At 43.0% G+C, this 27,918-nt stretch overlaps 3 protein-coding genes across 3 annotated transcripts in view; all 3 read right to left on the reverse strand.

Annotated features, from left to right (window-relative positions):
* LOC143956186 (uncharacterized) overlaps positions 1–27,918 on the reverse strand; it is a 100,642-nt gene that overhangs the window by 35,581 nt on the left and 37,143 nt on the right. The window lies entirely within an intron of this gene.
* LOC143956350 (uncharacterized) lies at positions 3,855–7,598 on the reverse strand. The gene has a single exon (XM_077466565.1). It carries the CDS (start codon positions 7,552–7,554, stop codon positions 6,436–6,438), a length of 1,119 nt encoding a protein of 372 aa, XP_077322691.1. The 5' UTR covers positions 7,555–7,598; the 3' UTR covers positions 3,855–6,435.
* LOC143955409 (uncharacterized) lies at positions 12,512–27,877 on the reverse strand. The gene is made up of 4 exons (XM_077465461.1): positions 27,551–27,877; positions 13,062–13,196; positions 12,788–12,937; positions 12,512–12,661 (listed from the first exon to the last, which is right to left on the reverse strand). Exons 1-4 carry the CDS (start codon positions 27,875–27,877, stop codon positions 12,512–12,514), a joined length of 762 nt encoding a protein of 253 aa, XP_077321587.1.

Genomic DNA, 27,918 nt, shown 5'->3' on the forward strand with positions numbered 1-27,918 from the left:
TCAGCGCAGCACAGGGATGGTGGGAGCCCTTCATATTGAGCACAGCAGGGGTACAGCCCCAAGAGGAAGTCAGTGCAGCACAGGGATGGTGGGAGCCCCTCATAATGAGCACAGCACAGGTAAGGTGGGAGTCCCTCATAATAAGTACAGCAGGGGTACAGCCCCAGGAAGTCAGCGCAGCACAGGGATCTTGGGAGCCCCTCATAATGAGCATAATGACTCCAGGACTGCCATATTCAGAAAGGTATTTTTTGCTTTTTAAATTCATCATAACGAACATTTGTAACTGTTACAAAAAGTTAACGAACCTTCGTATTTCGTGCGAATCCAAATTTAATTTCGGACACGAATTCCGAAAAACGAATTAGCAGCTAATTCGAAACGGAACCGCAGACGGATGGCCCTATGTCAGGATCAGTCGCTGGCAGATCGGATGAGATCTGATGAAACCGGATCTGCTGTCTGTTTTGCATCCGATCTCTGCATAGAAACCAGCAGCGCTCGACAAGCCCCTCCCCACTCTGTGAGCAGAGAGGGACCTGTCATCCGCCGGCTCAGTGGAGATCAACGGAGGGAACATCCGCTGAGATGGCGGACAGAGGCAGACTCCGAGGCAGCGGATCCGCCTCGTGGGAATGAGGCCTAGCTCAGATCAGCATTTTTGACTGACGTGATGTGATGTGACTGATGCTCTTTGTAGAAAGTCTATGTTACACTGTGGGGATGCAGCGACTGTACAAATGTTAAGTTTAATAATTAACTGGTGAATTATCAGGGGTCTAAACAGACTCCCGCTGTCCTACTTTTGAGACAGAGAAAGCAATTGAGATCCAGAATCCTTTATCTACAGATGAATAAACAGGAGGCGCTCTGTACAGAGGCTTCCTGTTCATTCACAAACTAATACAAAGCAAACACAATTTACTATGCTTCAGTTATAAATGAACACAGTGAGCGATTGGTACTGTGATACCTGGACAGCAGAGGGATTGGGGGAGATTGATTCAGCGTGGAGGCATTTACTGGAACTGATCCCCTGTAGTTCCCACCTCCAGCAGCTGAAACTGGCAAGGAGGGTGAGCAGGAAAAGTTGGCTTTCAGCTGCTTCAATGAACTACAGGGGATTGGTCCCAGTAACACATCAGTGTCACTTCCGGTTTCATACGCACACTTTCCTGGCCAGTACAGTCAGGAGACACATCTAACCCAGCAGATCTGTGCTTGGTTAGATGGTGTGAAGGGCAGGGAAGACATTGGACACCATTGTCTCCATACCTGCCACTTGCCCAATGCTATCACATAGGGGTTTATTAACTCCTTGTGATAGCAAATAAATAAAAAGAGAAAAGAAAAAAGTAAAAAATACAAACATACATAAAATATCTAAGAATAATAATAATAAAAAGTAGCCAAAACCCCTGTTGCCCCGCACACATGTTGCTTCCCACTGATTCTGATGAATGTCAGTAGCGGAAAGCCTCATATGCTTCCTGTGCAGCGCTAAGTTTGTTTGCAAACCCAATTGGATTCTTTCTAGGATCTCCCAATCCCTCTAATATGGCTCTCATATCTTGGGGACTAAAAGGTACATGCCATTTAATTTGAGACTTACTGTCAACAGCAATACCTTCAAACACTAATTGAATGAATGACTTGTATAGCACTGCAAATGCGAACTGAATCACCTCAAGGCACTTGATCCGACCTGCGTTGAATTCCTTCTTAAAAGAGGTGGGTCTTGAGTTTTTTCCTGAAGGCCCGATGGTTTCCTTCCTAGCGGATGTTTGTGGGTAGAGCGTTCCATAGCTGTGGTCTTGGGACTGCAAATTGGGTTCTGACAGCATAAACTGCAAGATATTGCTCTGTGAAAGGGGCAGAAGGGGAGGCATGTCCAAAGCCTTAAGTTCAGAGAGATCTAGTTTTGCATATGTGCCTTTTGATTTATGCCAATCATCTGTTTCTAGCATATGAGCCAAATCCCTCTTTGTAGATTGATATGGGGCTGTTAAACCTCTGCTCTCTACAATATTTCCCAGCTCATCTTTTGTGTGTTCCATGTAATCTAATTCTTTTTCTTTTTTGCATGACCCCTTAAAGCCGAATACGTTATCAGAGCTTTAAGAAGTCTGTCATCTTGAGAAGCTACAGCTAGGCGATGATGATGAGCCCCAAAGGGACTCCTAATCTCCCTACATTTCTTCAGCTCTTCCTTCCCATCAGACTCTAGATCTGTAGTCTGTAGCTACTTTTATCTCACCCTAAAAATGGGTGTGTATGTCTGTCATTACTGTCAAATGACAAGGATGTTTATATGTTTCTATGGCAACCATAGATGGGTGGCCATTTTAGGGGGAAGTGTTACAGAAATTACCTTAAATGTGATTGACATGACCTTCTGACCTTGGCTTAGTAAAACACCATTCATTGTGTAATGGTTGACAATCAAGTGTCACTATCCCCAGCCATCCTGCAGCTTCTTAAAATATATGACTATGAGAAAATTTACCCACACAATTAGTTGTGTTGGTAAATGCCATTAAAGTGAAGTTATACTTTGAATTACAACCTCACAAGTCCAGCTTCCAATACTTTCATGCCAATACAATCTTAGAACCTGAAGTCATTATTCAAACGATAAACATAACAGTTTCATGAACAAACTCTTCATAGGAACAGTATATGTGGACAGGTTTATAAATGAATAACTAATACATATATACTATAAACATATTATAAAAGAAAACATCATTTAAAATACAATATGAGAGGAATTGTGAATAAGCCCTCTGGTTTCTGTGGCTCATTCTAGAAATACCATTAAGGGGTTAGTTAATTAGTTCATGTTAATTCTGTTTCTGGATACAGTTGTATTGTTAGAGTAATATGAGCAGGAAGGGGGACCTCCTCTTCGACTGTATATAAGACTGTATTCTGGTTCTAATAATAAAGAGTCTGATTCCTGTTTGACCCTCCGTACAGAGCCTCGTCTCGTACTTGGGGGGGAAGAATTATTACTATGGGTTTCTTGTTCGACTGATTAGAGTGTTCGGAAATGGAATGTCCTAAACGGTTTTAACCCCTTTCATACTCAGGGGTGACGTTACAGACTTCTTCTGCCTTTTTTCAACAATGGCTTTCTTCTTGCCACTCTTCCATAAAGGGCAGATTTGTGGAGAGCTCGACTAATAGTTGTCCTGTGGACAGATTCTCCTACCTGAGCTGTGGATCTCTGCAGCTCCTCCAGAGTTACCATGGGCCTCTTGGCTGCTTCTGATGAATGCTCTCCTTGCCCGGCCGGTCAGTTTAAGTGGACAGCCATGTCTTGGTAGGTTTGTAGTTGTGCCATGCGCTTTCCATTTTCGGATGATGGATTGAACAGAGCTCCGTGAGATGTTCAAAGCTTGAGATATTTTTTTTATGACCTAACCCTGCTTTAAACTTCTCCACAACTTTATCCCTGACCTGTCTGGTGTGTTTCTTGGCCTTCATGGTGCTGTTTGTTCACCAAGGTTCTCTAACAAACCTCTGAGGGCTTCACAGAACAGACATATTTATCCCTTTAACGTTCTGCTCCACTGTTTGGTAGCACGCATTTTGAGTCACGCTACCTCAATGAAAAATGTGTGGACTTTAACCACTTAAGGACCAGGCTTCTTTTTTAGACTCGGTGTTAATATGTTTAAAACTGTTTTGTTTACTAGAAAATTACTTAGAACCCCCAAACATTTTATATTGTTTTTTTTTTCTAACACTCTAGAGAATAAAATGGCGGTCATTGCAATACTTTTTTTCATACCATATTTGAGCAGCGGTCTTACAAGTGCACTTTTTTTGAATAAAAAATAAGACAACAGTAAAATTAGCCCAATTTTTTTATACTGTGAAAAATAATGTTACACTGAGTAAATTGATACCCAACATATCATGCTTAAAAATTGCGCCCGCTCGTGGAATGGCGTCAAACTTTTAGCCTCAAAAATCTCCATAAGCGACATTTAAAAAAATTCTACAGGTTGCATTTTTTTGCGTTACAGAGGAGGTCTAGGGCTATAATTATTGCTCACGCTCTACCGATCGCGGCGATACCTCACATGTGTGGTTTGACTACCATTTTCATATGCGGGCGCTACTCACGTATGCGCTTGCTTCTGCGCGTGAGCTCGTTGGGACGGGGTGTTTTTAAAAACCCTTTTTTTATTTTTTTATTATTTATTTTAATTGATTTTATTTATTTTTACACCATTTAAAAAAAAAAAAAAAATGGATCACTTTTATTCCTATTACAAGGAATGTAAACATCCCTTGTAATAGAAAAAAGCATGACAGGTCCTCTTAAATATGAGATCCGGGGTCAAAAAGTCCTCAGATCTCATATTTGGACTTAAATGCAATAAAAAAAATAAAAAAGTAATTTGAAAAAATGTGCCTTTAACCACTTAAGCCCAGGACCAATTTGCAGCCAAAGGACCAGGCCCCTTTTTGCGATTCGGCACTGTGTCGTTTTAACTGACAATTGTGCGGTCGTGCAACGTGGCTCCCAAATAAAATTGGCATCATTTTTTTCCCCACAAATAGAGCTTTCTTTTGGTGGTATTTGATCACCTCTGCGTTTTTTATTTTTTGCGCTATAAACAAAAATAGAGCGGCAATTTTGAAAAAAATTCAATATTTTTTACTTTTTGCTATAATAAATATCCCCAAAAAATATATAAAAAAACATTTTTTTTTCCCTCAGTTTAGGCCGATATGTATTCTACATATTTTTGGTAAAAAAAAAAATCGCAATTAGCGATTATTGATTGGTTTGCGCAAAAGTTATTACAAAATAGGGGATAGTTTTATAGCATTTTTGTTAATATTTTTTTTTACTAGTAATGGCAGCAATCAGCGATTTTTTATTTTTTATTTTTTTATTGTGACTGCGACATTATGGCGGACACATCGGATATTTTTGACACATTTTTGGGACCATTGTCATTTATACAGAAATCAATGCTATTTAAATGCATTGATTCCTGTGTAAATGACACTGGCAGTGAAGGAGTTAACCACTCGGGGGCAGTGTAGTGTTATGTATGACGTTGTGTTTTTTTTTTTTTTTTATTGTAGGGGGGTGTGGCCTGGCATGTGACGTCACTGATTGTCCTTCCCTATAAAAGGGAAGAAACGATTGGTGACGGCCACACAGGGAAGCACGGGGAGAGGTTTGTTTACACAGACCTCTGCTCGTTCTTCAGCTCTGTGACCCGATCGCGGGACACCAGCGGCGATCGAGTCCGCTGGTCCGCGGAGCAGAGGACCGGGTCGGGTGCGCGCTCCCGACCCACAGCTGGGCACTTAAAGAATCATGTACCACTACGTGATTGTGCCCAGCTGTGCCATTCTGCCGACGTATATCGGCGTGAGGCGGTCCTTAAGTGATTAAAGAGGAAGTAAACTCTCCCACTCTGATGCTTCTTTTCATTTAGTGCATTATAATAAGTAATTATCAGACTAAAGCCACTGTAATCCAGCCCAAATCACATATTACTTACTGTTTAAAGAAACTTTAAAAAAAACTTGTTTCCAGGGGTAAGGCAGCTCCATCTTAAGTATTGTTTTCTGAGTCCACAGTGGAGTGTATTTCCGCCCTTACATTGAGCACTTCCTGTACTGTTAACCAAGCCTCTTTCTCAATCCAACGTTTCTATGGCAACACTGCTTCCCTGTTCATAGCTTACTTGTTTATTTCATAGTATTTACCTGTGCCGATGTCTAATGTTTCCCTTTGTCAGACTTATCAGCTTCAGCTGATAGGACTGCAGTAATGGCCAAGTTTAGACTGTATGTGAGGTCACATGGTGTGTAGGAGGAAGCTTTGAGTGATTAGCAGAGTTCAGTGTTGTGCTGTAGGAAGTCCTGATAACAGATAGATAAGCACATAGAGAGTGTGCCGTAAATCAGGGGAGATCTGGGCATGCTCAGTGACTTCATTCTCCAGAACAACAAGCATTACAACAATACTAAGCAAGTAAGGAGATATCTACAAGCAGTGTTCATTAGGGGGGGTTTTTTATGCTGATTTACATGGGACAAAGTTGTGAGGGAGGGTTTACAACCACTTTAAGAGGTATGGGCGGAAGTGACGTTTTGACGTGGCTTCCGCCCTCCTATGGTATAGAGAGGAGTGGGGGGCGCCATCTTAGCTTCACTCGTCTTTATACCCAGCACAGGAAAGGAACCCGATCGCAATTTTAAGACATGAAAGGTTTGGTATCTATTTACTGAGTGCAACCTCATCTTTTATATGTTAACCCCAAAAAAAAAAAAAAAACGGGAATTACAGGGCGTGGTTTTGCACTAAAATAAATTTTATTATAATTTTTTTTTTAAATAAATAATAGAATAAAATATTTTTACCCTGCCCCCAACGCATCAGTCTGAACATGAAAACAGTTATGAGCCCATGTGAATTTTCTGGTGAGCAACAAGTGATGCCTTGTAACCAAAACTTTTCCCGCACTCTGAACACGAATAAGGACACTCACCCGTGTGAGTCATTTGGTGTCTAACAAGGACTCTTTTCTCTTTGTAAGATCTCCCGCACTCTGAACACGAATAAGGACATGCACCTGTGTGAATTCTCTGGTGTTTAACAAGGTCTCCTTTCCGTGTGAAAGATTTCCCGCACTCTGAACACGAATAGGGACGCTCACCCGTGTGAATTCGCTGGTGTCTAACAAATGTTGCTTTCTCAGTAAAACACTTCCCGCACTCTGCACACGAATAAAGACCATCGCCTGTGTGACTTTTCTGATGTACAAGAAAGTGTCCTTTCTGAATGAAACATTTCCCGCACTCTGAGCATGAATAAGGACGTTCACCTGTGTGAGTTTTCTCGTGTCTAACAAGTTGACATTTATGCGTAAAACATTTCCCACACTCTGAACAGGAAAAGGGACGTTCACCAGTGTGTATTTTCTGATGTTGCCGAAGGCCTTTTTTGTCAGTGAAACATTTCCCACACTCTGAACATGAATGTGGACGTTCACCTGTGTGAGTTTTCTGATGTCTAACAAGTGTACTTCTTAGGATAAAACATTTACCACACTCTGAACATGCATAGGGACGCTCACCCGTGTGAGTTCTCTGGTGTATAAGAAGTTTGCCTTTCTCAGTGAAACATTTCCCGCACTCTGAACATGAATAGGGACGCTCAACCGTGTGACATTTCTGGTGTTTCAGAAGGTCTCCTTTCTGAATGAAACCTTTCCCGCACTCGGAGCATAAATAGAGATGGCGTTTCTCGTGTAGACAAAGTTCCCTGTTTTCATTGAAGGATTTCCCACACGATGAAGATGAATGCTCTCCTTCATTGCTAAACAAAGATTCCATGGGATTAGATGGATCTGCTGATCTCTCCATACTCTGAGATCTTAGATTTATATCTGGAGTAACAGTTTGTAGTCCATCAGAAGATTCCTCAGGATTAGAGGGATCCATTGATCCCCCCAATTGGGAAGGTCTGGGGTGTATATTTGGAGTAACGGGATTTCCTCCTGGAGAACATTTCATGATGTCATCATCTTCTGCACTATGATCTATAGAGAGAGGAAATCAAATGTCCATCAGAGGTCTTCCACACATCGCCCCCAAGTGGTGGAGAACAATATTAAAATGTTTCACATTTTCTTGATGTTTTGAATTCAAAGTCCTATTTGTTGGTTTGAGATGCAGAGACATCCCCTACATCAGTGGTCCTCAACCTCCATCCTCAAGTACCCCCAACAGGCCTTGTTTTGGGGATTTCTCTAAGACAAAATAGCTGTCAAAATACCAAATCATTGACTTGTACTTGTGCAAGTAAAGGAAAACCTGCAAACATGGCCTGTTGGGGGTATTTGAGGACTGAGGCTGAGAACCACAGCCCTACAAAACCCTCCAACTCCCAACAAGCCTCAGTTTATAGCAAACACTAAGGAACAGCGAGAGGAACCCGCGTGCCGTACTGTACTCCAAGAAAAGGGGCTTGGAAAGTCAAAGGCCCTATTTTCCTAATCGCACTGATGTCAGGAAAGCTGGTTGCATACATGTAGGTGCATAAGTATAAGAACCGCTACCCATGGCTGTGTAATGGGTGCACATGCACAAGCAGGTGCGCATTGGCACCAGGCAGACTATTTAACTTCTTCAGGTCCACCCTGTAGCACTACAGGGCAGCATCTGTGCACCAGATTATGTGTATGTGTGTATATATATATATATATATATATATATTATATATACATACACACACACACACACTATATTGCCAAAAGTATTGGACAGCCCTCCAAATTATTGGGTTCAGGTGTTCCAATCACCTTCATGGCCACAGGTGTATAAAATCACGCACCTAGGCATGCAGACCATTTCTACAAACATTTGTGAAAGAATGGGTCGCTTTTAGGAGCTAAGTGAATTCAAGCGTGGTACCGTGATAGGTTGCCACCTATGTCCATCCGTGAAATTTCCTGGTTACTAAATATTCCACAGTCAATTGTGATAACAAAGTGGAAGCAACTGGGAGCAACAGCAACTCTGCCACGAAGTGGTAGGCCACGTAAAATGACAGAGCGGGGTCAGCGCATTGCTGAAAATCAGTGTGCAGAAATCGCCAACTGTCTGCACAGTCAGTAGCTACAGACTTCCAATCTTTGTGTGGCCTTCAGTTCAGCACAATATCCGTGTGTAGAGAGCTACATGGAATGGGTTTCTTTTAGAGAAATTAGATGCTTATTTTATAATCATTTATGCATGCTTGCAAAAGATTTCTTAGAAGTAGAATAGTTTCAATTTACATTTGTCCTTGAGTACTTGAAATGCATATAAATCACAGAGATAAGATAGTTTATTTTTAGTTCACTAATGAGAAAATAAACTTTTGGAGAGAAGTGGAACTACAGCCTGATAAGATAGAATGTCTTATACAGGTGGTTTAGAAATAATTATGTGGAATATGGGAAAGTTATGTACAGTACATTAAGTTTGACAGGGTCAAACAAAGGTCTACTTGTGCCCTCATTAAAACTGTTAAAATACATTGAATAAGAAAACACTGATGTGTATGTATATATTAATAATTAGACAATATTGAATAAAGTAGTTGGCTTGTGTGTGTAAGTGTGTGCGTGTGTGTATATACAATATACTGCCTTTTTGTAGAACCAATATATGTATATATTTATTTTTACATACATATAGGATTATATAGCGAGACATATAACACATAAGGTGGGGTTATTGAAAGTTCATTCTTCCAAAGTCGTAAATCTGTTATCTTTGAGTTGGTGAAGTCTTATCAGGACAAGGAGGGTTTGATTTAACATGACTGGGTGCCATATTGTCTCCATATTGTCTCTATACAAGTATTTTAATGGGTAAAGCCATAGACAAATACATTTATAAATCATTTTAATAAACATGTAGGAATTCTGGGAATTAATAAGTTTGTCTGGTTGTATGACAAGTGTACAAGTGTCAGATTTATGGTTAGTTACATTGACGTAGATCTTAGCAACCAATCATATCTAGGAGAGATGGCCAAGATAAGGCTTGTAAAAAGGGTATATAAATGCAAGGTTTACAATTGTTAGACAGACAAGTCAGATAGGAGCCTGTTGGAAGTGAACAAGAAGTAACGTTATATATCTAAAGTTCTACACATCTGTTGGTACAACTGAACTCAGCCATATTAATGTTTGCAGTCCCACATGTTTAGAATGTGTAGAGGAATGTGGCAGAATCTGCATAGCAAAGGAGTTATCTTCAGCCCACCTGGTATGCACAAAGCTTCAAAGAGATTGATGACGAAGACGGCCCAGGGCACATCGACTGCAATACTGGCCACAGAAGCCAAGTATGGCAGGACAGTCAGTAATTTTAGGAGGGCTGTCATGTGAACACTGATTGGTCCAAAGCAAATGGGACTGGCAGTAGGGTGTGGTATGGCTGAGGTATGTTTAACAAAAAGGGTTGCAACAATGAGCTCGGCCTCACACTTCCATCATGAGGCTTAGCTGCGAAGGTCTTATAAGTATTGCTTATATTGTATTCTGATTGTATGCTATGTATTCTTGTAACCTTTATTGATACCTTATGTAAGCTTTCTTATTTCCTTGGGAAATAAATGAGATTTAATTGATCTTAGACCGTGTATTGATTTCATAGCCAATGGTGGTAGTATTGTGATATTAACGATAGCATGTGCTTGGCGTATAGATAGACTAGCTAAACTATAGGGACTAAACAAAGTAATACATAACTGATAATAATATTAATAGATTAAATTGATCAGTTACTTCAGAGCCCATAAGGCTGAACTCTATGTATGCTGCCCTATTGCACGGGTCATAGAGAGCAGAACCAATGGGTAAATATCTGTCCTTTTGTTGTAACTTGTCTACTCGTACGAGTCAAATAAAGAAAACTTCTTAAATTGATCCAGAGTGTGGTCTCAGGTGAATTTGCCTCACAGTTTCCATGGCCAACCAACTGCATCCAAGCCTTGAATCACAAAGCGCAATGCAAAGCATGCCGCCACTGGACTATAGAGCAGTTCTGTGGAGTGACAAATCACAGTCCTCTGTCTGGCAATCCGATGGACATGTCTGGGTTTGACAGTTGTCAGGAGAATGTCACTTGCCGGACTGCATTGTGTAAAGGGGGAGGGGGGATTGTGGTGTGGGGTTGTTTTTCAGGGGTTGGCCCCTTCATTCCAGTGAAGGGAACAGCATACCAAGACATTTTGGATGTTATGGATTTCATGCTCCCAGCTTTGTGGGAACAGTTTGGGGATGGTCCCTTCTTGTTCCAACATGACTGCGCAACAGTGCACAAAGCAAGGTCCATAAAGACATAGATGAGCCCCATTTTGGGTGGAGGAACTTGACTGGCCTGCGTCTTGACCTCAACCTGATAGAACACCTTTGAGATGAATTAGAGCATTGTGAGCCAAGCCTTTTCGTCCAACATCAGTGCCTGACCTCACAAATGCACTTCTGGAAGAATGGTCAAACATTCCCATAGACACACTCCTAGAACTTGTGGACGGCCTTCCCAGAAGAGTTGAAGCTGTTAAAGCTGCAAAGGGTGGGCCAACTCAGTACTGAACCTTACAGACTAAGACTAGGATGCCATTAAAGTTCATGTGCGTGTTAAGGCAGGTGTCCCAATACTTTTGGCAATATAGTGTATATGTGCTCCAATTCATTCAGGTTTCTGAATGGAAGAATTATAGCGTTAGGACTGCAGTACACTGGGGTGCCCTGACTTGGCCGCTTACTGATATATTTCCAAACTTGTGCAAACTAAACTCCTATTTTTAACATGGATAGTTTGGGTCAATTCAGTTTGTTGCAGGCTGGCAAGTGAGCTGGGAATTTTTCTTAGATTTTTTTAGATGCATCAAATTGCATGCGCTCCTTTCTGCAAAGGCCAATTATAAGTTGTGGTGTTTGCCATTTGTTTTTAATGTTACAAGCTGGCTATATCATCTTCGTCTGGGTGGGGCCTGGGCAAAGTCCACCAAGCCTCAGCCGAGGAGTCAATCAATCCTGGAAGGTGCATGAGGGAACCAAAGTGGCTATGGAGCAGCTAGAGCTTCATAGAAAAAACTTTAAGAACATTTTTATCCAAAGAGAGATGTAGCTTTCAATCAGTAGAAGACAACCATCACCTGAAGACATTTGCAAAAACTGAGGCTTGCTGGGAGAAGTTTTTTTTTCTCCCAGTGTCCTGTTACCTGAAGGTAGCTGCATATAACCCAGTTAAAACTAAGTCCCGTGTCCTGTACTGTAGGGTTAAGAAATGGAACTTCCTGCAACTCATTTATTGGAAACATGACAATGTGATGTTACAGGAATGGAGATGGACCTTTCATATGGTGTACAGTATCTCTTCCTCATTTGTAGGGAACATGACGTTATATTGAGGAATGGAGATGGACCTTTCATATGGTGTACAGTATCTCCTCCCCATTTGTTGGGAACATGACATTATATTGAGGAATGGAGATGGACCTTTCATATGGTGTACAGTATCTCCTCCTCATTTGTTGGGAACATGACGTTATATTGAGGAATTGAGATGGACCTTTCATATGGTGTACAGTATCTCCTCCTCATTTGTTGGGAACATGACATTATATTGAGGAATGAAGATGGACCTTTCATATGGTGTACAGTATCTCCTCCTCATTTGTTGGGAACATGACGTTATATTGAGGAATGGAGATGGACCTTTCATATGGTGTACAGTATCTCCTCCTCATTTGTTGGGAACATGACGTTATATTGAGCAATGGAGATGGACCTTTCATATGGTGTACAGTATCTCCTCCTCATTTGTAGGGAACATGACATTATATTGAGGAATGGAGATGGACCTTTCATATGGTGTACAGTATCTCCTCCTCATTTGTTGGGAACATGACGTTATATACTATATGACAAAGTAAAATTAAAATATGAATTCTCTCTGCATTTAATGTTCATTACTTACTTGTGTCCTTATCTAGGGAAGATTCCTCCTGTTTACTTTTCATAATCATCTTCCCCTCCTCCATAGACTGCTGATCTCCACTCACCAACATCTCTTCTTCATCCTCTTTAGTCTCAACTTTGATGTCTTTCAGTTCTTCACCCTAAACCCCAAAGATGATAAAATATAACATCTGGAAATATTACTGCAAATAACAAGAGATTACATAGAAGAATATCCTATCATAGTTTAGAAACATTTTGAGTTCTAGTTTCTCAGTCCCACCTACCTGATGATGGTGGGGGATGGTGTGACTTTCCTGTGTGGAATCCCGGGAATACAGATGACCTCCCTCCTCCATAGACTGCTGATCTCCACTTATCAATGTCTCGTCCTCTTCTACTTTAACTTCAACTTTTGTGTCTTTTAATTCTTCACCCTAAACCCCAAAGTGAATAGCAAACATTTATGAAAAAGTGAAAGGAGATTACATTGAGGAATGTTTTTTTTTTTTTTTTTTTTAGTTAGAATACCTTTTTAGCAGGTTTCTTAGTCCCACCTACCTGATGATGGTGGGGGATGGTGTGACCTTCCTGTGTGGAATCCCGGGAATACAGAGGACGGGGACATCTCTCTGGTGGGTTCCCATTACTGGACCCATCTGTAGGAAACACACACACTGACTGAATACATTGTTTCTATGTGTTTATCAGATGATGGGGGATCTAGGTGGAGCCTCCGTACTGCTCTCTCCTTTACAATAAAGTCTCCTCTTACCCGGTGATGTGAGGGACGGCTGATTGTCCATCATGACGTCCTTGTAGAGATCCTTGTGTCCTTCTATATACTCCCAGTCCTCCATGGATAATGTCCCAGAATTCCCAGTATGGCTCACATCTTCTGTCAGCAGCTTCATCATCTTCTTGGTGACTTCTAGAATCTTCTGCATGTTGTGTCTCTCAGGTTTTAGGTTGTGAAATAGAGAGATAGTGATGGTCACCTTGTCACCAGACTTTACAGGAGGAAAACTCTGAAAGAACAAGGGTAATGTTATGAGATCCTCCCAGAATCCTCCACACCTCTCCGGTCAGGTCTGTATTTTATTAATAGAGATAAGAGTGATGTCATGTGACCTCCCAGAATCCTCCTCACCTCTCCGATCAGGTCTGTGTTTTATTAATAGAGATAAGAGTGATGTCATGTGACCTCCCAGAATCCTCCTCACCTCTCCAGTCAGCAGGTAGATGATCTTCAGGGTGAAGTTTAGAATTTTCTCAGTCATGTGACTCCGGTCCTCCTCCATCTTCATTTGTGTCGCTATTTGATCTATACAGGTCTCCATCTTGACAGATAACTTTGGTCAAAGAAAGTATGCATTAGAAGGGTTGTTGTACATTTAAGAACTAATAGATCACACTATAATTTGCTGCATTTTCCAGGTTCCTGGACCATTTTGGCCTTCTGAAATTCCCTTCTCTCTGTTTGAGTTTGTTTTGTTTCTGAACTGGTTTTGTTTAGCTTTAGACCTGCAGACAAGGAATTATAAATACCATCCTTTTTTTTGACTTGCTAATCAGGATAATTGTCAGAATTGTCTCCGGCTTCAAGGCTTCTCTTCAGAGAAGCCTACCCTACCCACACCTAACAACTGTATTTTCATTTTCTCCATCGGCTCACCCCCACAGTTATTACCTTTGGAGAAATAGACAGTGATATCCTGACACCTTATAGGAACCTGACACACACAATGATACAGTCACCATCCAGACACATCCCTTGTCTGTTACTGGATAATGTCCCAGAATTGGGGAGCTAAAACCAGGTGCTGCCAAATATTGTATAATTATTAATATCCGAGCTCTAACACCGGTTCCCCTTCTGGTATGGGCTAAAACACATAGTTTAACCACTTTCAGACCGGACCATTTTGCTGGTAAATGACCAGAGGTCTTTTTACAATTTGGCACTGCGCTGCTTTAACTGGTAATTGCGCGGTCATGCAATGTTGTACCCAAACAAAATTTGCGTCCTTTTCTTCCCACAAATAGAGCTTTCTTTTGATGGTATTTGATTGCCTCTGCGATTTTTATTTTTTGCGATATAAACGTAAAAAGACCGAAAATTTTGAAAAAAAATGATATTTTCTACTTTTTGTTATTAGAAAAATCCAATAAACTCAATTTTAGTCATACATTTAGGCCAAAATGTATTCAGCCACATGTCTTTGGTAAAAAAAAAGTCAATCATTGTATATTTATTGGTTTGCGCAAAAGTTGTCACATCTACAAACTAAGGTACGTTTTCTGGAATTTACGCAGCTTTTAGTTTATGACTGCCTATCTCATTTCTTGAGGTGCTAAAATGGCAGGGCAGTACAAAACCCCCCCAAATGACCCCATTTTGGAAAGTAGACCCCCTAAGGAAATTGATAAGTGGCATGTTGAGCCCATTGAATATTTTATTTTTTTGCCTCAAGCGATTGAATAATGACAAAAAAAAAATATTTTTTTTACACAAAGTTGTCACTAAATGATATATTGCTCACACATGCTATGGGCGTATGTGAAATGACACCCCAAAATAAATTCTGCTGCTTCTCCTGAGTACGGGGATACCACATATGTGGGACTTTTTGGGAGCCTAGCCGCGTACGGGGCCCCGAAATCCAAGAACCGCCTTCAGGTTTTCTAAGGGCGTAAATATTTGACTTCACTCCTCACTACCTATTACAGTTTTGAAGGCCATAAAATGCCAAGATGGCACAAAACCCCGACAAATGACCCCATTTTAGAAAGTAGACACCCCAAGCTATTTGCTGAGAGGCATGTTGAGTCCATGGAATATTTTATATTTTGCCACAAGTTGCGGGAAAATTACAAACTTTTTTTTTTTTTTTTTTTTCACAAAGTTGTCACTAAATGATATATTGCTCACGCATGCCATGGGCATATGTGAAATGACACCCCAAAATAAATTCTGCTGCTTCTCCTGAGTACGGGGATACCACATATGTGGGACTTTTTGGGAGCCTAGCCGCGTACGGGGCCCCGAAAACCAAGCACCGCCTTCAGGCTTTCTAAGGGCGTTACAGTTTTGAAGGCCATAAAATGCCAAGATGGCACAACCCCCCCCCCCAATGACCCCATTTTGGAAAGTAGACACCCCTAAATTTAGGGGTACACTAGTGAGACTAGGTAATAAATGGCGGGTGCCCTGAAACTATAAAAAAATAACTAACCAACCAGCGTCACCTGTAACAGTTATATGGTGATCACTGATGAAAGGGTTAACTAGGGGGCAATCAGGGGGCTTTATGCAGTAGTATATGGGGGTCCCTGGCGCTATAAAAAGCTGCGGCGAACCTAAATACCTACCTGCCTAACTAGCGTCACCTGTGACACTAATACAGCGATCAGAAAAATGACCGCTTATTAGGCTGGGTTCACACTGGAGCGATGCGGGAACACCACAAATCCGCGGCGGGTTCCCGCATCGCATGCCTCCCGGCGGCAGTTCACACTGCCCTATGCGAACTGCTGGGAGTGTCAGTGAAATGTTAATGACACCCCCAGATCAGTTCGCATATCGCAGTGCGATCTGCAAACTCGGATCGCATGGTGTGAACACCCATGCGATCCGATTCTGCTGCGGACCAAAAAAAGGGTCCTGTGCGAGTTTGCAGCGGGTGCGGCGGGTGCAACGCGAATTCAGCCATACTATCTGTATGGCTGAACTCGAATCGCACAGAGATCGGATGTGATTTGCACTGCAGTGCGGTGCGAATCACATCCGTTCTCATAAACCGCTGCAATGTGAACCCAGCCTTAGTGACACTGGCGACGGGGGGTGATCACGGGGTTAAACCTTTATTGGGGGGGTTAGGGGGGTACCTTAGAACTAAAGGGGGCTAACCCTAACTGCCCTAACAGTTATTACAGTCACAAATGACACCCGCCGGGTGATCAGGGGGTTAAACCTTTATTAGGTAATAAATGGCGGGTGCCCTGAAACTATAAAAAAATAACTAACCAACCAGCGTCACCTATAACAGTTATATGGTGATCACTGATGAAAGGGTTAACTAGGGGGCAATCAGGGGGCTTTATGCGGTAGTATATGGGGGTCCCTGGCGCTATAAAAAGCTGCGGCGAACCTAAATACCTACCTGCCTAACTAGCGTCACCTGTGACACTAATACAGCGATCAGAAAAACGATCGCTTATTAGGCTGGGTTCACACTGGAGCGATGCGGGAACGCCACGAATCCGCGGCGGGTTCCCGCATCGCATGCCTCCCGGCGGCAGTTCACACTGCCCTATGCGAACTGCTGGGAGTGTCAGTGAAATGTTAATGACACCCCCAGATCAGTTCGCATATCGCAGTGCGATCTGCAAACTCGGATCGCATGGTGTGAACACCCATGCAATCCGATTCTGCTGCGGGCCAAAAAAAGGGTCCCGTGCGAATTTGCGGCGGGTGCGATGCGAATTCAGCCATACTATCTGTATGGCTGAACTCGAATCGCACAGAGATCGGATGTGATTTGCACTGCAGTGCAGTGCGAATCACATTCGTTCTCATAAACCGCTGCAATGTGAACCCAGCCTTAGTGACACTGGCGACGGGGGGTGATCACGGGGTTAAACCTTTATTGGGGGGTTAGGGGGGTACATTAGAACTAAAGGGGGCTAACCCTAACTGCCCTAACAGTTATTACAGTCACAAATGACACCAATGCAAAAAAAAATAAAAAATGACATTGGTGTCACTGTGACTGGGGGGCAGGGGTAATTGGGGGGGTGATCGGGGGGGTGTGAGTGTGCCTGGCATGTTCTACTGTGTAGTGTCGTGTTGGTGCAACTCACCGATCCTCTCTCCTCGGTGTCGGAACGAAAAATACCGACACGGAGGAGAGATTACATCACTTCCTCTCCTGTGTTTACATTACAGGAGAGGAAGTGATGTCACGGAGGATTTTCATTCGTCGGGAGCGATCGCGAGGGGGTGGCCATGAATGAATGGCCGTCCCCTCGTCCGGGATCGCTCCCGAACGAATACCGACTGCCGCAGGCACCGGGCGGGGGCCCGATCGGGCCCCCGACCCGCAGGCAGGCAAGGACGTACATGTAAGCCCTTATGCCTGCCCGTGCCATTCTGTCGACGTACATCGTCGTGCGGCGGTCGGGAAGTGGTTAATATTTAAAAAGGTAGGTGGGTGATTGTTCCCCCCCCCATACATTGTAAAGTGCTGCGTAAACTGTTGGCGCTATATAAATCATGTATAATAATAATAATTTATGAATTGAGATAAGACACCATGTGAACTCCCAGAATCCTCTTCACCTCTCCGGTCAGGTCTTTGTTTTATTAATAGAGATAAGAGTGATGTCATGTGACCTCCCAGAATCCTCCTCACCTCTCCTGTCAGGTCTGTGTTTTATTAATAGAGATAAGAGTGATGTGACTGGCTCAGTGTTCTCTGTACAGCACTACAGTATCGGTCAGAGTTATATACAGGAATACAATCGTTTTATTTATTAATGTTTTACAATAAGTGTATATCATCATCTGTTGGAGATAAAAGACGTCACAGTGACTATGGAGGAAGAGGACGGACATGACGGGGGGGGGGGGGGTTACTGGGTGTAAATATAAAATAAGATCTTATTACCTCCTCTGCTGCCAGTTCCAGTAACAACTCCTCTCTACTTTCTCCCACCTCGCCTCTAACCCAGAACTTCCTGTTTACATGTGACATCACTTCCTACACCTGCTTACCCCTCCTATCACTTCCTGTCTGTTACGTTCCACTGACAAGAAGTAAGATCGCCCCCTTGTGGAGAATATAAAAGCTACAGAATACATTGGGTTTTTTTTTTATACTCTTATAGCCACTTGTTGGTGCGTTCGTTAATTTCTTCTATACATTAAACCAAAGGAATGGTTGATGTGTAGCACTGACCCCCAAAGGAGCGGCTGAATTGCTGGGCTTACCGTTACCTTCTTGACCTCGTGTACGTCTAGGGCAGGGATATGCAATTAGCAGACCTCCAGCTGTTGCAAAACTGCAAGTCCCATCATGCCTCTGCCTCTGGGTGTCATGCCTGTGACTGTCAGAGTCTTGCTATGCCTCATGGGACTTGTAGTTCTGGAACAGCTGGAGGTCCGCTAATTGCATATCCCTGGTCTAGGGGTTTCCTGAGGTAGATGGCCCAAAGAATTGTAGAAACTGTCACTGGATACGCTTTTGGGATTTTTATTTGCAAAAAAACAGTAGACAAAACACAGTCTCTTAATGAGGGTTAGAGGGTTTAGGTAGAAAGCTCAGGTACTCTTAGAACTACTCAAAATAGGAAGTCTCTGGCGATAGAAATCCAGAGCATAGCCACTCACAAGTGGATTCTCACAGCTACCAGATAGACCTCCTCTCACTAGGCCTAGCAGCGGATAGAGTGTTCAGATAGAGCGAAGCCTCTGCCACAGACTTGTTGTAGAACACTTGTAGTAAACTGAAGGATGTAGATACATTTAGAGAGCCCTCATATGGTACCAGTCTTGCAGCTGGTCTGGCGATACCATACGAGTGTAGATTCACTTGGGGTCTTTCAACTAAGCCTCTAGGCTCTTTCTGAGAAGCCAACCTTCAGCGTGGCCCTCTCCCGAAGAGTCCTCCCCTGGTTGCTTCCTCAGTTGCTGGGCCTCTCCACAGATGAGATGGCACTGGACCACCTCCGAATCCTCCCTCCAGTTACTTTGCCTCGGGCTAGCCAGCTCTGAGACTCGGGATTGGATGCATCCGCACACCCCAGGCCATGAGAGCCATGGGGGCTGGTCAGGAGGACCAGGACCAAACAGACAGAAACATCTTCTGGACCGGAACCCAGAAACACGTGATATCAGTACCTTAAGTACCCTCTCCCAGAGTGCACAGCAGGACTACACTCCCACTGGACTGGTTCCGAGAAAAGTGCCACTCAATGCGCTCAGCTGAACTGCATTCTTCCACTTGCCAGTGATGACAGCGCTACCTGTGGCCAATGAACAGGAGGCGCTCTGTACAGAGGCTTCCCGTTCATTCACAAACGGATACATAGCAAACACAGTTTACTATGATTCAGTTAAACATTAACACAGTAAGTGATCGGTACTGTGATACCTGGACAGCAGAGGGATAGGGGGAGATTGGTTCAGCGAGGGGGCATTTACTGGAACTGATCCCCTGTAGTTCCCACCTGCAGCAGCTGAAAGCTGGCAAGGAGGGTGACGAGGAAAAGTTGTCTTTCAGCTGCTTCAATGAAGAACTACAGGGAATTGGTTCCAGTAACCCCCCTCCCCCTTCCCAACTGGACTTATAACCCCTTTTTCCTACCCAGTATAGTGGGAACAGGTAATATAACCACCCAGGTGTACTCTTAGGTAATGTAGGATAACCTTCAATGACCCATTCAGATCTGAGAGACACCCATCGAAAACACACGTAAACAATTGCTAATTGTTTCAACAGTTGTCTGGTTTATTGAGCACAAAATACACGGTATTTATGCAGATACAAAAGGAAAAAGGTAGGTGCCAGGAGGGACTTCCTGTATGTTATCAGAATAAGACACCACTCATCTCTAGCAAACATCTGCTTCCTTTCTGAAAATACATATTCTCAATAGCGTATTTTACAGTTAGGACAGGAAACTTATTCTTAGGCTATGTCTTAAACCACAAACCACAAGATAAAGTCTCATGTAGGAGAGAAACAGATGTTTGCCTACAGATAAAGATATACTGTAGCCTGTGGCTTAACCACAAAAAACAGTCAAACTCTTAATTCTATGTAAAATAGAGATGGGTCTTGCTACAAACTCATATATACATATTTAGCATAACATAACAAAACATAGGGAAATCTAGAAAGAATTGTTTTATACATTCTCTTACACCCAGCATCCCTTTTACCCTGCTGGCCAGCTTCCTAGGTCCCCCTGTTAAACTGATGGGGCCTGGGCCACGTACGGGAAGTCCAGCTGTACCCCCTTATCAGCAGCAGCCCTGAATATGAGTACTCTAGTACACGTATAATGGAGATGTCTTAAATTTGTAGCTGAAAGCTGGCAAGAGGGCGAGGAGGAGACGTTAGCTTTCAGCTGCTTCAGGGGAAAATTACAGGGGATTGGTTCCAGTAACTCCCCCCCCCCCCCCCAATCGTACCTATAGCCCCATCCCTTTTTGCTCACCCGGTTCTTCTTATCCCAGAAAACTATCCCCTAACTTCCAACTTTTCCACAATGGTGACATTTACTGGAACCGATTCCCTGTAGTTCCCACCTGCAGCAGCTGAAAGCTTGCAAGAGGGCGTGGAGGAGAAGTTGGCTTTCAGCTGCTTTAATCGAGATCTACAGGGGATTAATTCCAGCAACTGCCAACCCTCCCAACTGCACTTATATCCCCTTCCACCTACCCGGGATCCCAATCACTCTGCTGGTCAGCTGCCCAGGTCCACCTGTTGAACTGATGGGTTCTGGGCCCCATACAGCAAGGCCAGCGTTACCCCCTTATCAACAGATCTGAATACGGATACAAAGGTTAGTCTAGTGCATAGGTTATAAAGACGTCCTAAATTATTTTTATACTGGACAGTTGTCTTTCAAACTCTTTCTGATCTTTGCTCGATCCAATTAGCCCTTGACCCCAAATAAGCTCTTCCGGGCATACTCCCGGATGATTGGCCATCTTCTTCACAGAAAATTTTGCTCACCCGAAAATTCCCACCTGGAGCAGGTGAAAGCTTGATGGAGGGCGAGAAGGAGAAGTTGGCTTTCAGTTGCTTTAATGGAGAACTACAGGGAATTGGTTCCAGTAAATGCCAACCCTCCCAACAGCACCTATAGCTCCTTCCACCTACCCAGGATCCCCATCACCCTGCTGGTCAGCTACTCAGGCCCCCCTGTTGAACTTATGGGTCCGGGTTCTGTACAGGAGGGTCAGCAGCCCTGGTTACGGGAACTCTAATGGCGCATACACACGATCAAACAATCCGGTGGAAAAGTCCGTCGGACAATCCGCCCGTGTGTAGGCTCCGGCGGACCTTTTTTACCCAAAAGTCTGGTGGACTAAGATTGGAGTTTTGCACACCAATCTGTCCGCCGGACTCGCATTTCGGTGGACAGTATGACCGTGTGTGTGCCAGTCCGCCGTACTTTTGAAATGAACAGACTTTTCCCGCCCGGAGAAAAGTCCGTTCATTTTGAGCGCGTCTCCAGGTAACCGGGACCAGTGAAGGAGGCGTCGCTGGCCCCGTCACCTGGTATGGAATTAAAGAGGAATCCCTACGCTGAAAAAATGGCGTGGGGGTCCCCCGCTAGGTCCATATCAGACCCTTATCCGAGCACGCTACCCAGCCGGCCAGAAAAGGGGGTGGGGACGAGCGAGCTCCCCCCCTCCTGAGCCGTACCAGGCCGCATGCCCTCAACATGGGGGGTGCCTTGGGGAAGGGGGGCCGCGCGGCCCCCCTTATCAGAATCCGTGAGATCCTGTTAATAAGGGGGCCCCCGGATCCCGGGCCCCCACCCTATGTGGATGTATGGCTCAGAAGGGGGGGGGGCGCTCGCTTGTCCCCACCCCCTTTCCTGGCCGGCCGGGTAGCGTGCTTGGATAAGGGTCTGATATGGATTTTTTCGACGTAGGGATTCCCCTTTAAGTCCATACCAGGTGACGGGGCCAGCGATGCTTCTTTCGCTGGTCCCGGCTTCCTGGAGCCGCGCTCAAAATGAGCGGACTTTCTTCCGCGTGTGAGTCCATTCATTTCAAAAGTACGGTGGATAGTCCGCCAGACTAAGTCAGCCGGATAGTGTGATACGTGTGTACGCGGCATTATGCATACATTATGGAGATGTCCCAAATTATTTTGATACTGGACAGCGGTCTTTTAAACACTTTCAGGTCTTTGCTTAATCCAAATAACCCCTGACCCCGAATGAGCTCTTCTGGGCATACTCCCGGATGATTGGCCATCTTCTACATATTTTCTAACAGGGTTAGAGAATTTTGCTCACCCACGCCTTGTTGGTGCTATGCAGTAAATGCTCACCTGCAAACAGAATACAGCAGATTAGAATAGAATAAATAAGAAAATAATAGAACCGAATATAAAAAAACAGAATAGAACAGAATAAAATAAAACTGTAGAATAGACTAAAACAGAACAGAATAGAAAATAAAAGAATAGAATAAAACATAATAGAGTATAACAGAAAAACTTGCTTACCAACACTGGATGTCAACATTTTTTTTTAATAATAATGGTCTCCATACAACTTGGATAGAGGTTCTCTGTCCTATATGCCCACATCCTGAATGGTACATATGGAACAAAATAATTTTTGTAGCAGTGGACTTTTTTTTTTTTTGAGGCATATAGTAAATAGCACTACACAAAAATAGATTTATAAAATCATAAAGTTTATTATACAAATGTAAAACAAAACATGTATAGCACCATATCCAATATTTCTGAGGTAGGGTTTGCAGATCTTTTTTTTCATTTCCACATTCATCTCAGCGCGTTTCGAGTCGTCAAACATCTTCATCAGGATCACATGTGAACAGTATCCATATAAGGGAACCTGTTAGCATAAAATCACAGGGTTTGCTGGAATAAGGGTTCTGTGCTTGGTTAGATGGTATGAAGGGCAGGGAAGAAATTGGACCCTAATGTCTCCATGCCTGACACTTGCCCAATGCTATCACATAGGGGTTTATTACCACCTTGTGATGGCAAACAAAAAAAAAAATTTTTTTATATATATATATATATATATATATATATATATATATATATATATATATATATATATATATATAAAATATAGCCGAAACCCCCGTTACCCCTCACACACAAGCCCAGGGTACGCACGTGTATGTCAACCGCGGTCGCACCACACATGTGACATATTGCCACAAACTAATTCTAGCACAAGGGCTCCTAGGTACAGTGCCTTGAATAAGTATTCATACCCCCAGAAATTTTCCACATTTTGTCATGTTACAACCAAAAACATAAATGTATTTTATTGGGATTTTATGTGATAGACCAACACAAAGTGGCACATAATTGTGAAGTGGAAGGAAAATGATAAATGGTTTTCCAATTTTTTTCCAAATAAATATGTGAAAAGTGGGGGGTACATTTGTATGGCGAGTCAATACTTTGTAGAACCGCCTTTCTCTGCAATTACAGCTGCAAATCTTTTTGGGGATGTCTCTACCAGCTTTGCACATCTAGAGAGGGAAATATTTTTTTGCAAAATTGTCCAAGTTCTGTCAGATTGGATGGAGAGCGTCTGTGAACAGCAATTTTCAAGTCTTGCCACAGATTCTCAATTGGATTTAGGTCTGGACTGTGACTGGGCCATTCTAACACATGAATATGCTTTGACCTAAACCATTCCATTGTAGCTCTGGCTGTATTATGTTTAGGGTCGTTGTCCTGCTAGAAGGTGAACCTCCACCCCAGTCTGGTGACCAGAGAGGACCTTCCGCAGAAAGAATACACTAAGGTAAGGGGGGTACTGATCTAAGGGGGAAACCTTTATATCAGTGCCCCTTTACATTACTGTATTCACTCCCCCCTTACATCAGTGACCCCCCTCAGACTGGCTTGGTGGTGCTGTCACTGACCTCCTCTCAGGTGCACTGTGCAGGGCTCAGTCAGTCGGCTACAGCTTGGTGGCTCTGGTTTTCCTATAGTCCCCTCTCCACAGTTCACACACATCTGACTAATCCCATGAACCCCATCCTGGCGGTGCTCCCACTCTTGGCTCCTCTCCAGGCTCCCTCAGAGACTACAGACATGATATAAGACAAGAGAAGGTCAGAAGTTGCGGACATGCTACAAGAGATGGTTGGAGGCTGAGGGCATAGTACAGGAGATGGTCAGAGGCTGTGGGCATGGTACAGGAGATGATTAGAGACTGAGGACATGATACTAAAGATGGTAAGAGAATGCAGACATGATACAGGAGATGGTCAGAGATTGCAGACATGGTACAAGAAATCAATGCAGCCTCACTGTGCTCATCATTGCCACCTTACCGTGCCAATCAATGTAGCCTCACTGTGCCCATCATTGAAGCCGTACTTTGCCAATCATTGCCGCCTCACTGTGCCAATCAATGTAGCATCACCGTGCCCACCATTACAGCCTTACTGTGCCCATCATTGCCACCTCACCATGCCCATCATTGAGTCCTTACTGTGCCCATCATTGCCGCCTCAGCATGCCCATCATTTCACCTCACCATGCCCATCATTGCAGCCTTACTGTGCCCATCATTGCTGCCTCAGCATGCCTATCATTGCAGCCTTACTGTACCCAGCATTGCCACCTCAGCATGCCCATCATTGCAGCCTTACTGTGCCCATCATTGCTGCCTCACCATTCCCATCATTGCAGCGTTACTGTGCCCATCATTGCCACCTCTCCATGCCCATCATTGCAGCCTTACTGTGCCCCTCATTGCTGTGTGAAAGGTTCAGTTGCGTTGTGACAAAAGTCCTGCCCCCCCATCTTAGACCAGCTCATGTGATAGACAGAACACTGCACCTATCACACGAGCTGGTCTAGGAGGAGGGCGGGACTTTTCTCACAGTGCGACTGAACCTTTCACACTGAGCTCCGTGACACAGCGGGGCTCCGCTTTGAGCTACGCTGCAGCCACTGCGTAGCTCAAAGCGGCCCCAGGGCCGGCAGCCTACCGGCAAAGGACCCGGTATCCCGGTAGGCCAGTCTGGCCCTGTTGTAACATCTCAAAATGTGGAACATTTCAAGGGGTGTGAATACTTTTTCCAGGCACTGTAACTCTAAATTGATGAGCTGTAAAAGCTTTATAAAACATCACCCGTGGTGTTTTTTTGGACACCATAGTTTTTGGCGATATTGCCGGCGCACGCAATTTTAAAGTGTGAAAGGTCTGTAATCTATTTAATGAGTGCAACCTCATCTTTTATATTTTAATCAAAAAACGGGAATTATAGGACGCGGTTTTGCACTAAAATTTATACCTTTTTCTGGAAAATTTGCGTTTAATAAACAGTTGCGCAAATATCCTATGACACCAAAATTTGCAATTATCACCTTTTTATTCTACAGGGCCTCTGCTTTCAGAAAATATATAATGTTCTGGGGGGATTCAAGTCATTTTATTGCCAAAAATTAAGATTTTTACATGTGTGCGAAAAAAAAAAAAAAAACAATTGCTCTGGAGCCGAATTGGATAAAATAAAATAGAATAAAATATTTTTGCCCCGCCCCCAACACACCAGTCTGACACATGATAACAGTTATTTTTTTTTTTTTTTTTTTTTTTTTGCCACATCAGCGAATCCTCAAGGAGACTAGAATCAACTTTACGTTCATCGCTGTCTCTTATTTATTTTCACATCATTGTAGCAGGTTTCTTTACTCCCACTTTTTTTTTTTTTTTTTTTTTTGTAAGTTGGGATAAATCTCTTTTATAACTTTATTTCTTTATCGTTTAAAATATAACATATATTACGTCACCCCTCCTATTTTCTAATAATCTACCCTCTACCCAACTCGCCCCTCCCCCTCCCGCCCCGTGATGTCAGTAGTATTCCTCTTCTAAGCATCCTCCTCTAAATCCTATCTTTTTGGTCTTAGCTGTACTGCGTAGCTCCAGTTCTGTTTAAACTTTTTCCATCCTTTCCATTTTTTTGCAAATGCTATTCTTTCATCTTCATCATTCATGCCTATACTTTCACAATTAAATATTCCCTCCACCGCGTCTACCCATTCCCATATCGTTGGGCATTCGACCTCATACCATTTCCTGGGAATCAGTTTTTTTGCGGCATTTAGAAGATGTGGAATAATTGTATCCCGATATTGTTTAACTCCCCCCTCAGTCCCGTGAAAAAGCACTATCCAGGGGTCCAGTTTTATAGTTGTTTGGGTTATTTCCTTTATCCTTTGAAGGATCTCCTCCCAATATGTCTTAATTTTTGCGCAACCCCACCATATGTGTGTCATTGTTCCTATGGCTTTACACCCCCGCCAGCACTCCGCCGTTCTTCCTTGTTGGTATTTCACCATTTTATCTGGTGTGTTGTACCACCGCGAGATGAGTTTGTAATTCATCTTGGCGGTCTTGTTGTCTATTGCCGAGCTATGTGTTATTTTCAGTATTTTATTTATCATCTCTTGATTTATTTGTGACCCTAATTCGTGCTCCCATTTTTTTATGTAAGGCGGTATCTCCCTCTGGCTGGCCAATATCAACAGTTTGTATAGCCTTGATATTATACCTTTACTCTGAGCTGCCTTACAGAGTTTCTCTAACCCCGTAAATTCATTTTCCACTCTAGGTGGCTGGGGCAATCTTTGTATAAAGTGAGCCAGTTGGAGATATCGCCATCTATCATTCACCATAAATCCGGTGCGTACTAATTCTTCAAGTGAAATTAATTTCCCGTTTCTGATTATATCATTTAATAGTGCCCCTTCTTTTTTTATCCAGTTCCCCGCTATCTCTCTTTTACCTGGGGGAAAATACTCATTCTCCCTTAAAACTATCATCGGTGAGTTATAGTGTCCATTTAATCTTTTATATGCCCCATCCCACGTCTTAAGTGCCATCCGTGTCAACTCATTTGTAGCTATATCCAGTGCCCTATATTTTGGGGGACTCCACACTATCTCCCCGAGTCGTGCCTTGCTATATATACATTCAAGATTCACCCACCTTTTTTCATACCTTTTTCCCCTTACCCATTCGACTATTCTAGACAATAAGATTGCTTGGTAATAGTGGTACAAATCCGGAACTGCCAGCCCCCCTTTCCTTTTCTCCTGTTTTAATACCCTGTGGGAGATCCTAGGTTTTTTATTATTCCATATATATTTGCTCATTAGCCAATTTAATCTTAAAAAATAACTGGAGGGTATATTGATTGGCAACATCTGAAATTTATATAATATTTTGGGGAGGATGAACATTTTAAATACATTTATTCGGCCAAGCCAGGAAATGGATCCATTAGCTACCTTCCTAAGTTCCGCTTTAATTTCATTTAATAATGGGATGTAATTCAAGTGGAACATCTTATCCAGCGTTCGTGCTAGTTTTATTCCTAAGTATTTCAGTTCTTTTGCCCACTTAAATCTACATTTTCCCTGAATTATTTGTTCTTCCTGTTTGCTAACGTTTATATTAAGGATTTCCGATTTTGTTTGATTTATCTTAAAATTTGATATTTTACCATATTCGTCAAGGGCCTCTATAACTTTTATTAATGAACTTTGAGGGTTGCTGATGTAAAATAGCACATCATCTGCATATGCAGCAAGTTTGTGCTCCTCCTGTCCCGCCATAATTCCCGTTATTTCTGGGTTATTTCTGATCGTCGAGAGTA

Source organism: Lithobates pipiens, unplaced genomic scaffold (assembly GCF_037356315.1).
Source record: "Lithobates pipiens isolate NorthernLeopardFrog02 unplaced genomic scaffold, aLitPip1_a1.2 Scaffold_35, whole genome shotgun sequence".
In the NCBI taxonomy this organism is placed as follows: domain Eukaryota; kingdom Metazoa; phylum Chordata; class Amphibia; order Anura; family Ranidae; genus Lithobates; species Lithobates pipiens.

Coding starts and splice junctions, on each gene's coding strand:
- LOC143956350 (XM_077466565.1), bottom strand. CDS start 7,554: ATGAAATGTTCTCCAGGAGGAAATCCCGTTACTCCAAATATACACCCC.
- LOC143955409 (XM_077465461.1), bottom strand. CDS start 27,877: ATGGCGGGACAGGAGGAGCACAAACTTGCTGCATATGCAGATGATGTG. Junction 12,938..13,061: donor CCATCCCCCACCATCATCAG/GTAGGTGGGACT, acceptor TTTGGGGTTTAG/GGTGAAGAATTAAAAGACAC. Junction 12,662..12,787: donor CCATCCCCCACCATCATCAG/GTAGGTGGGACT, acceptor TTTGGGGTTTAG/GGTGAAGAACTGAAAGACAT.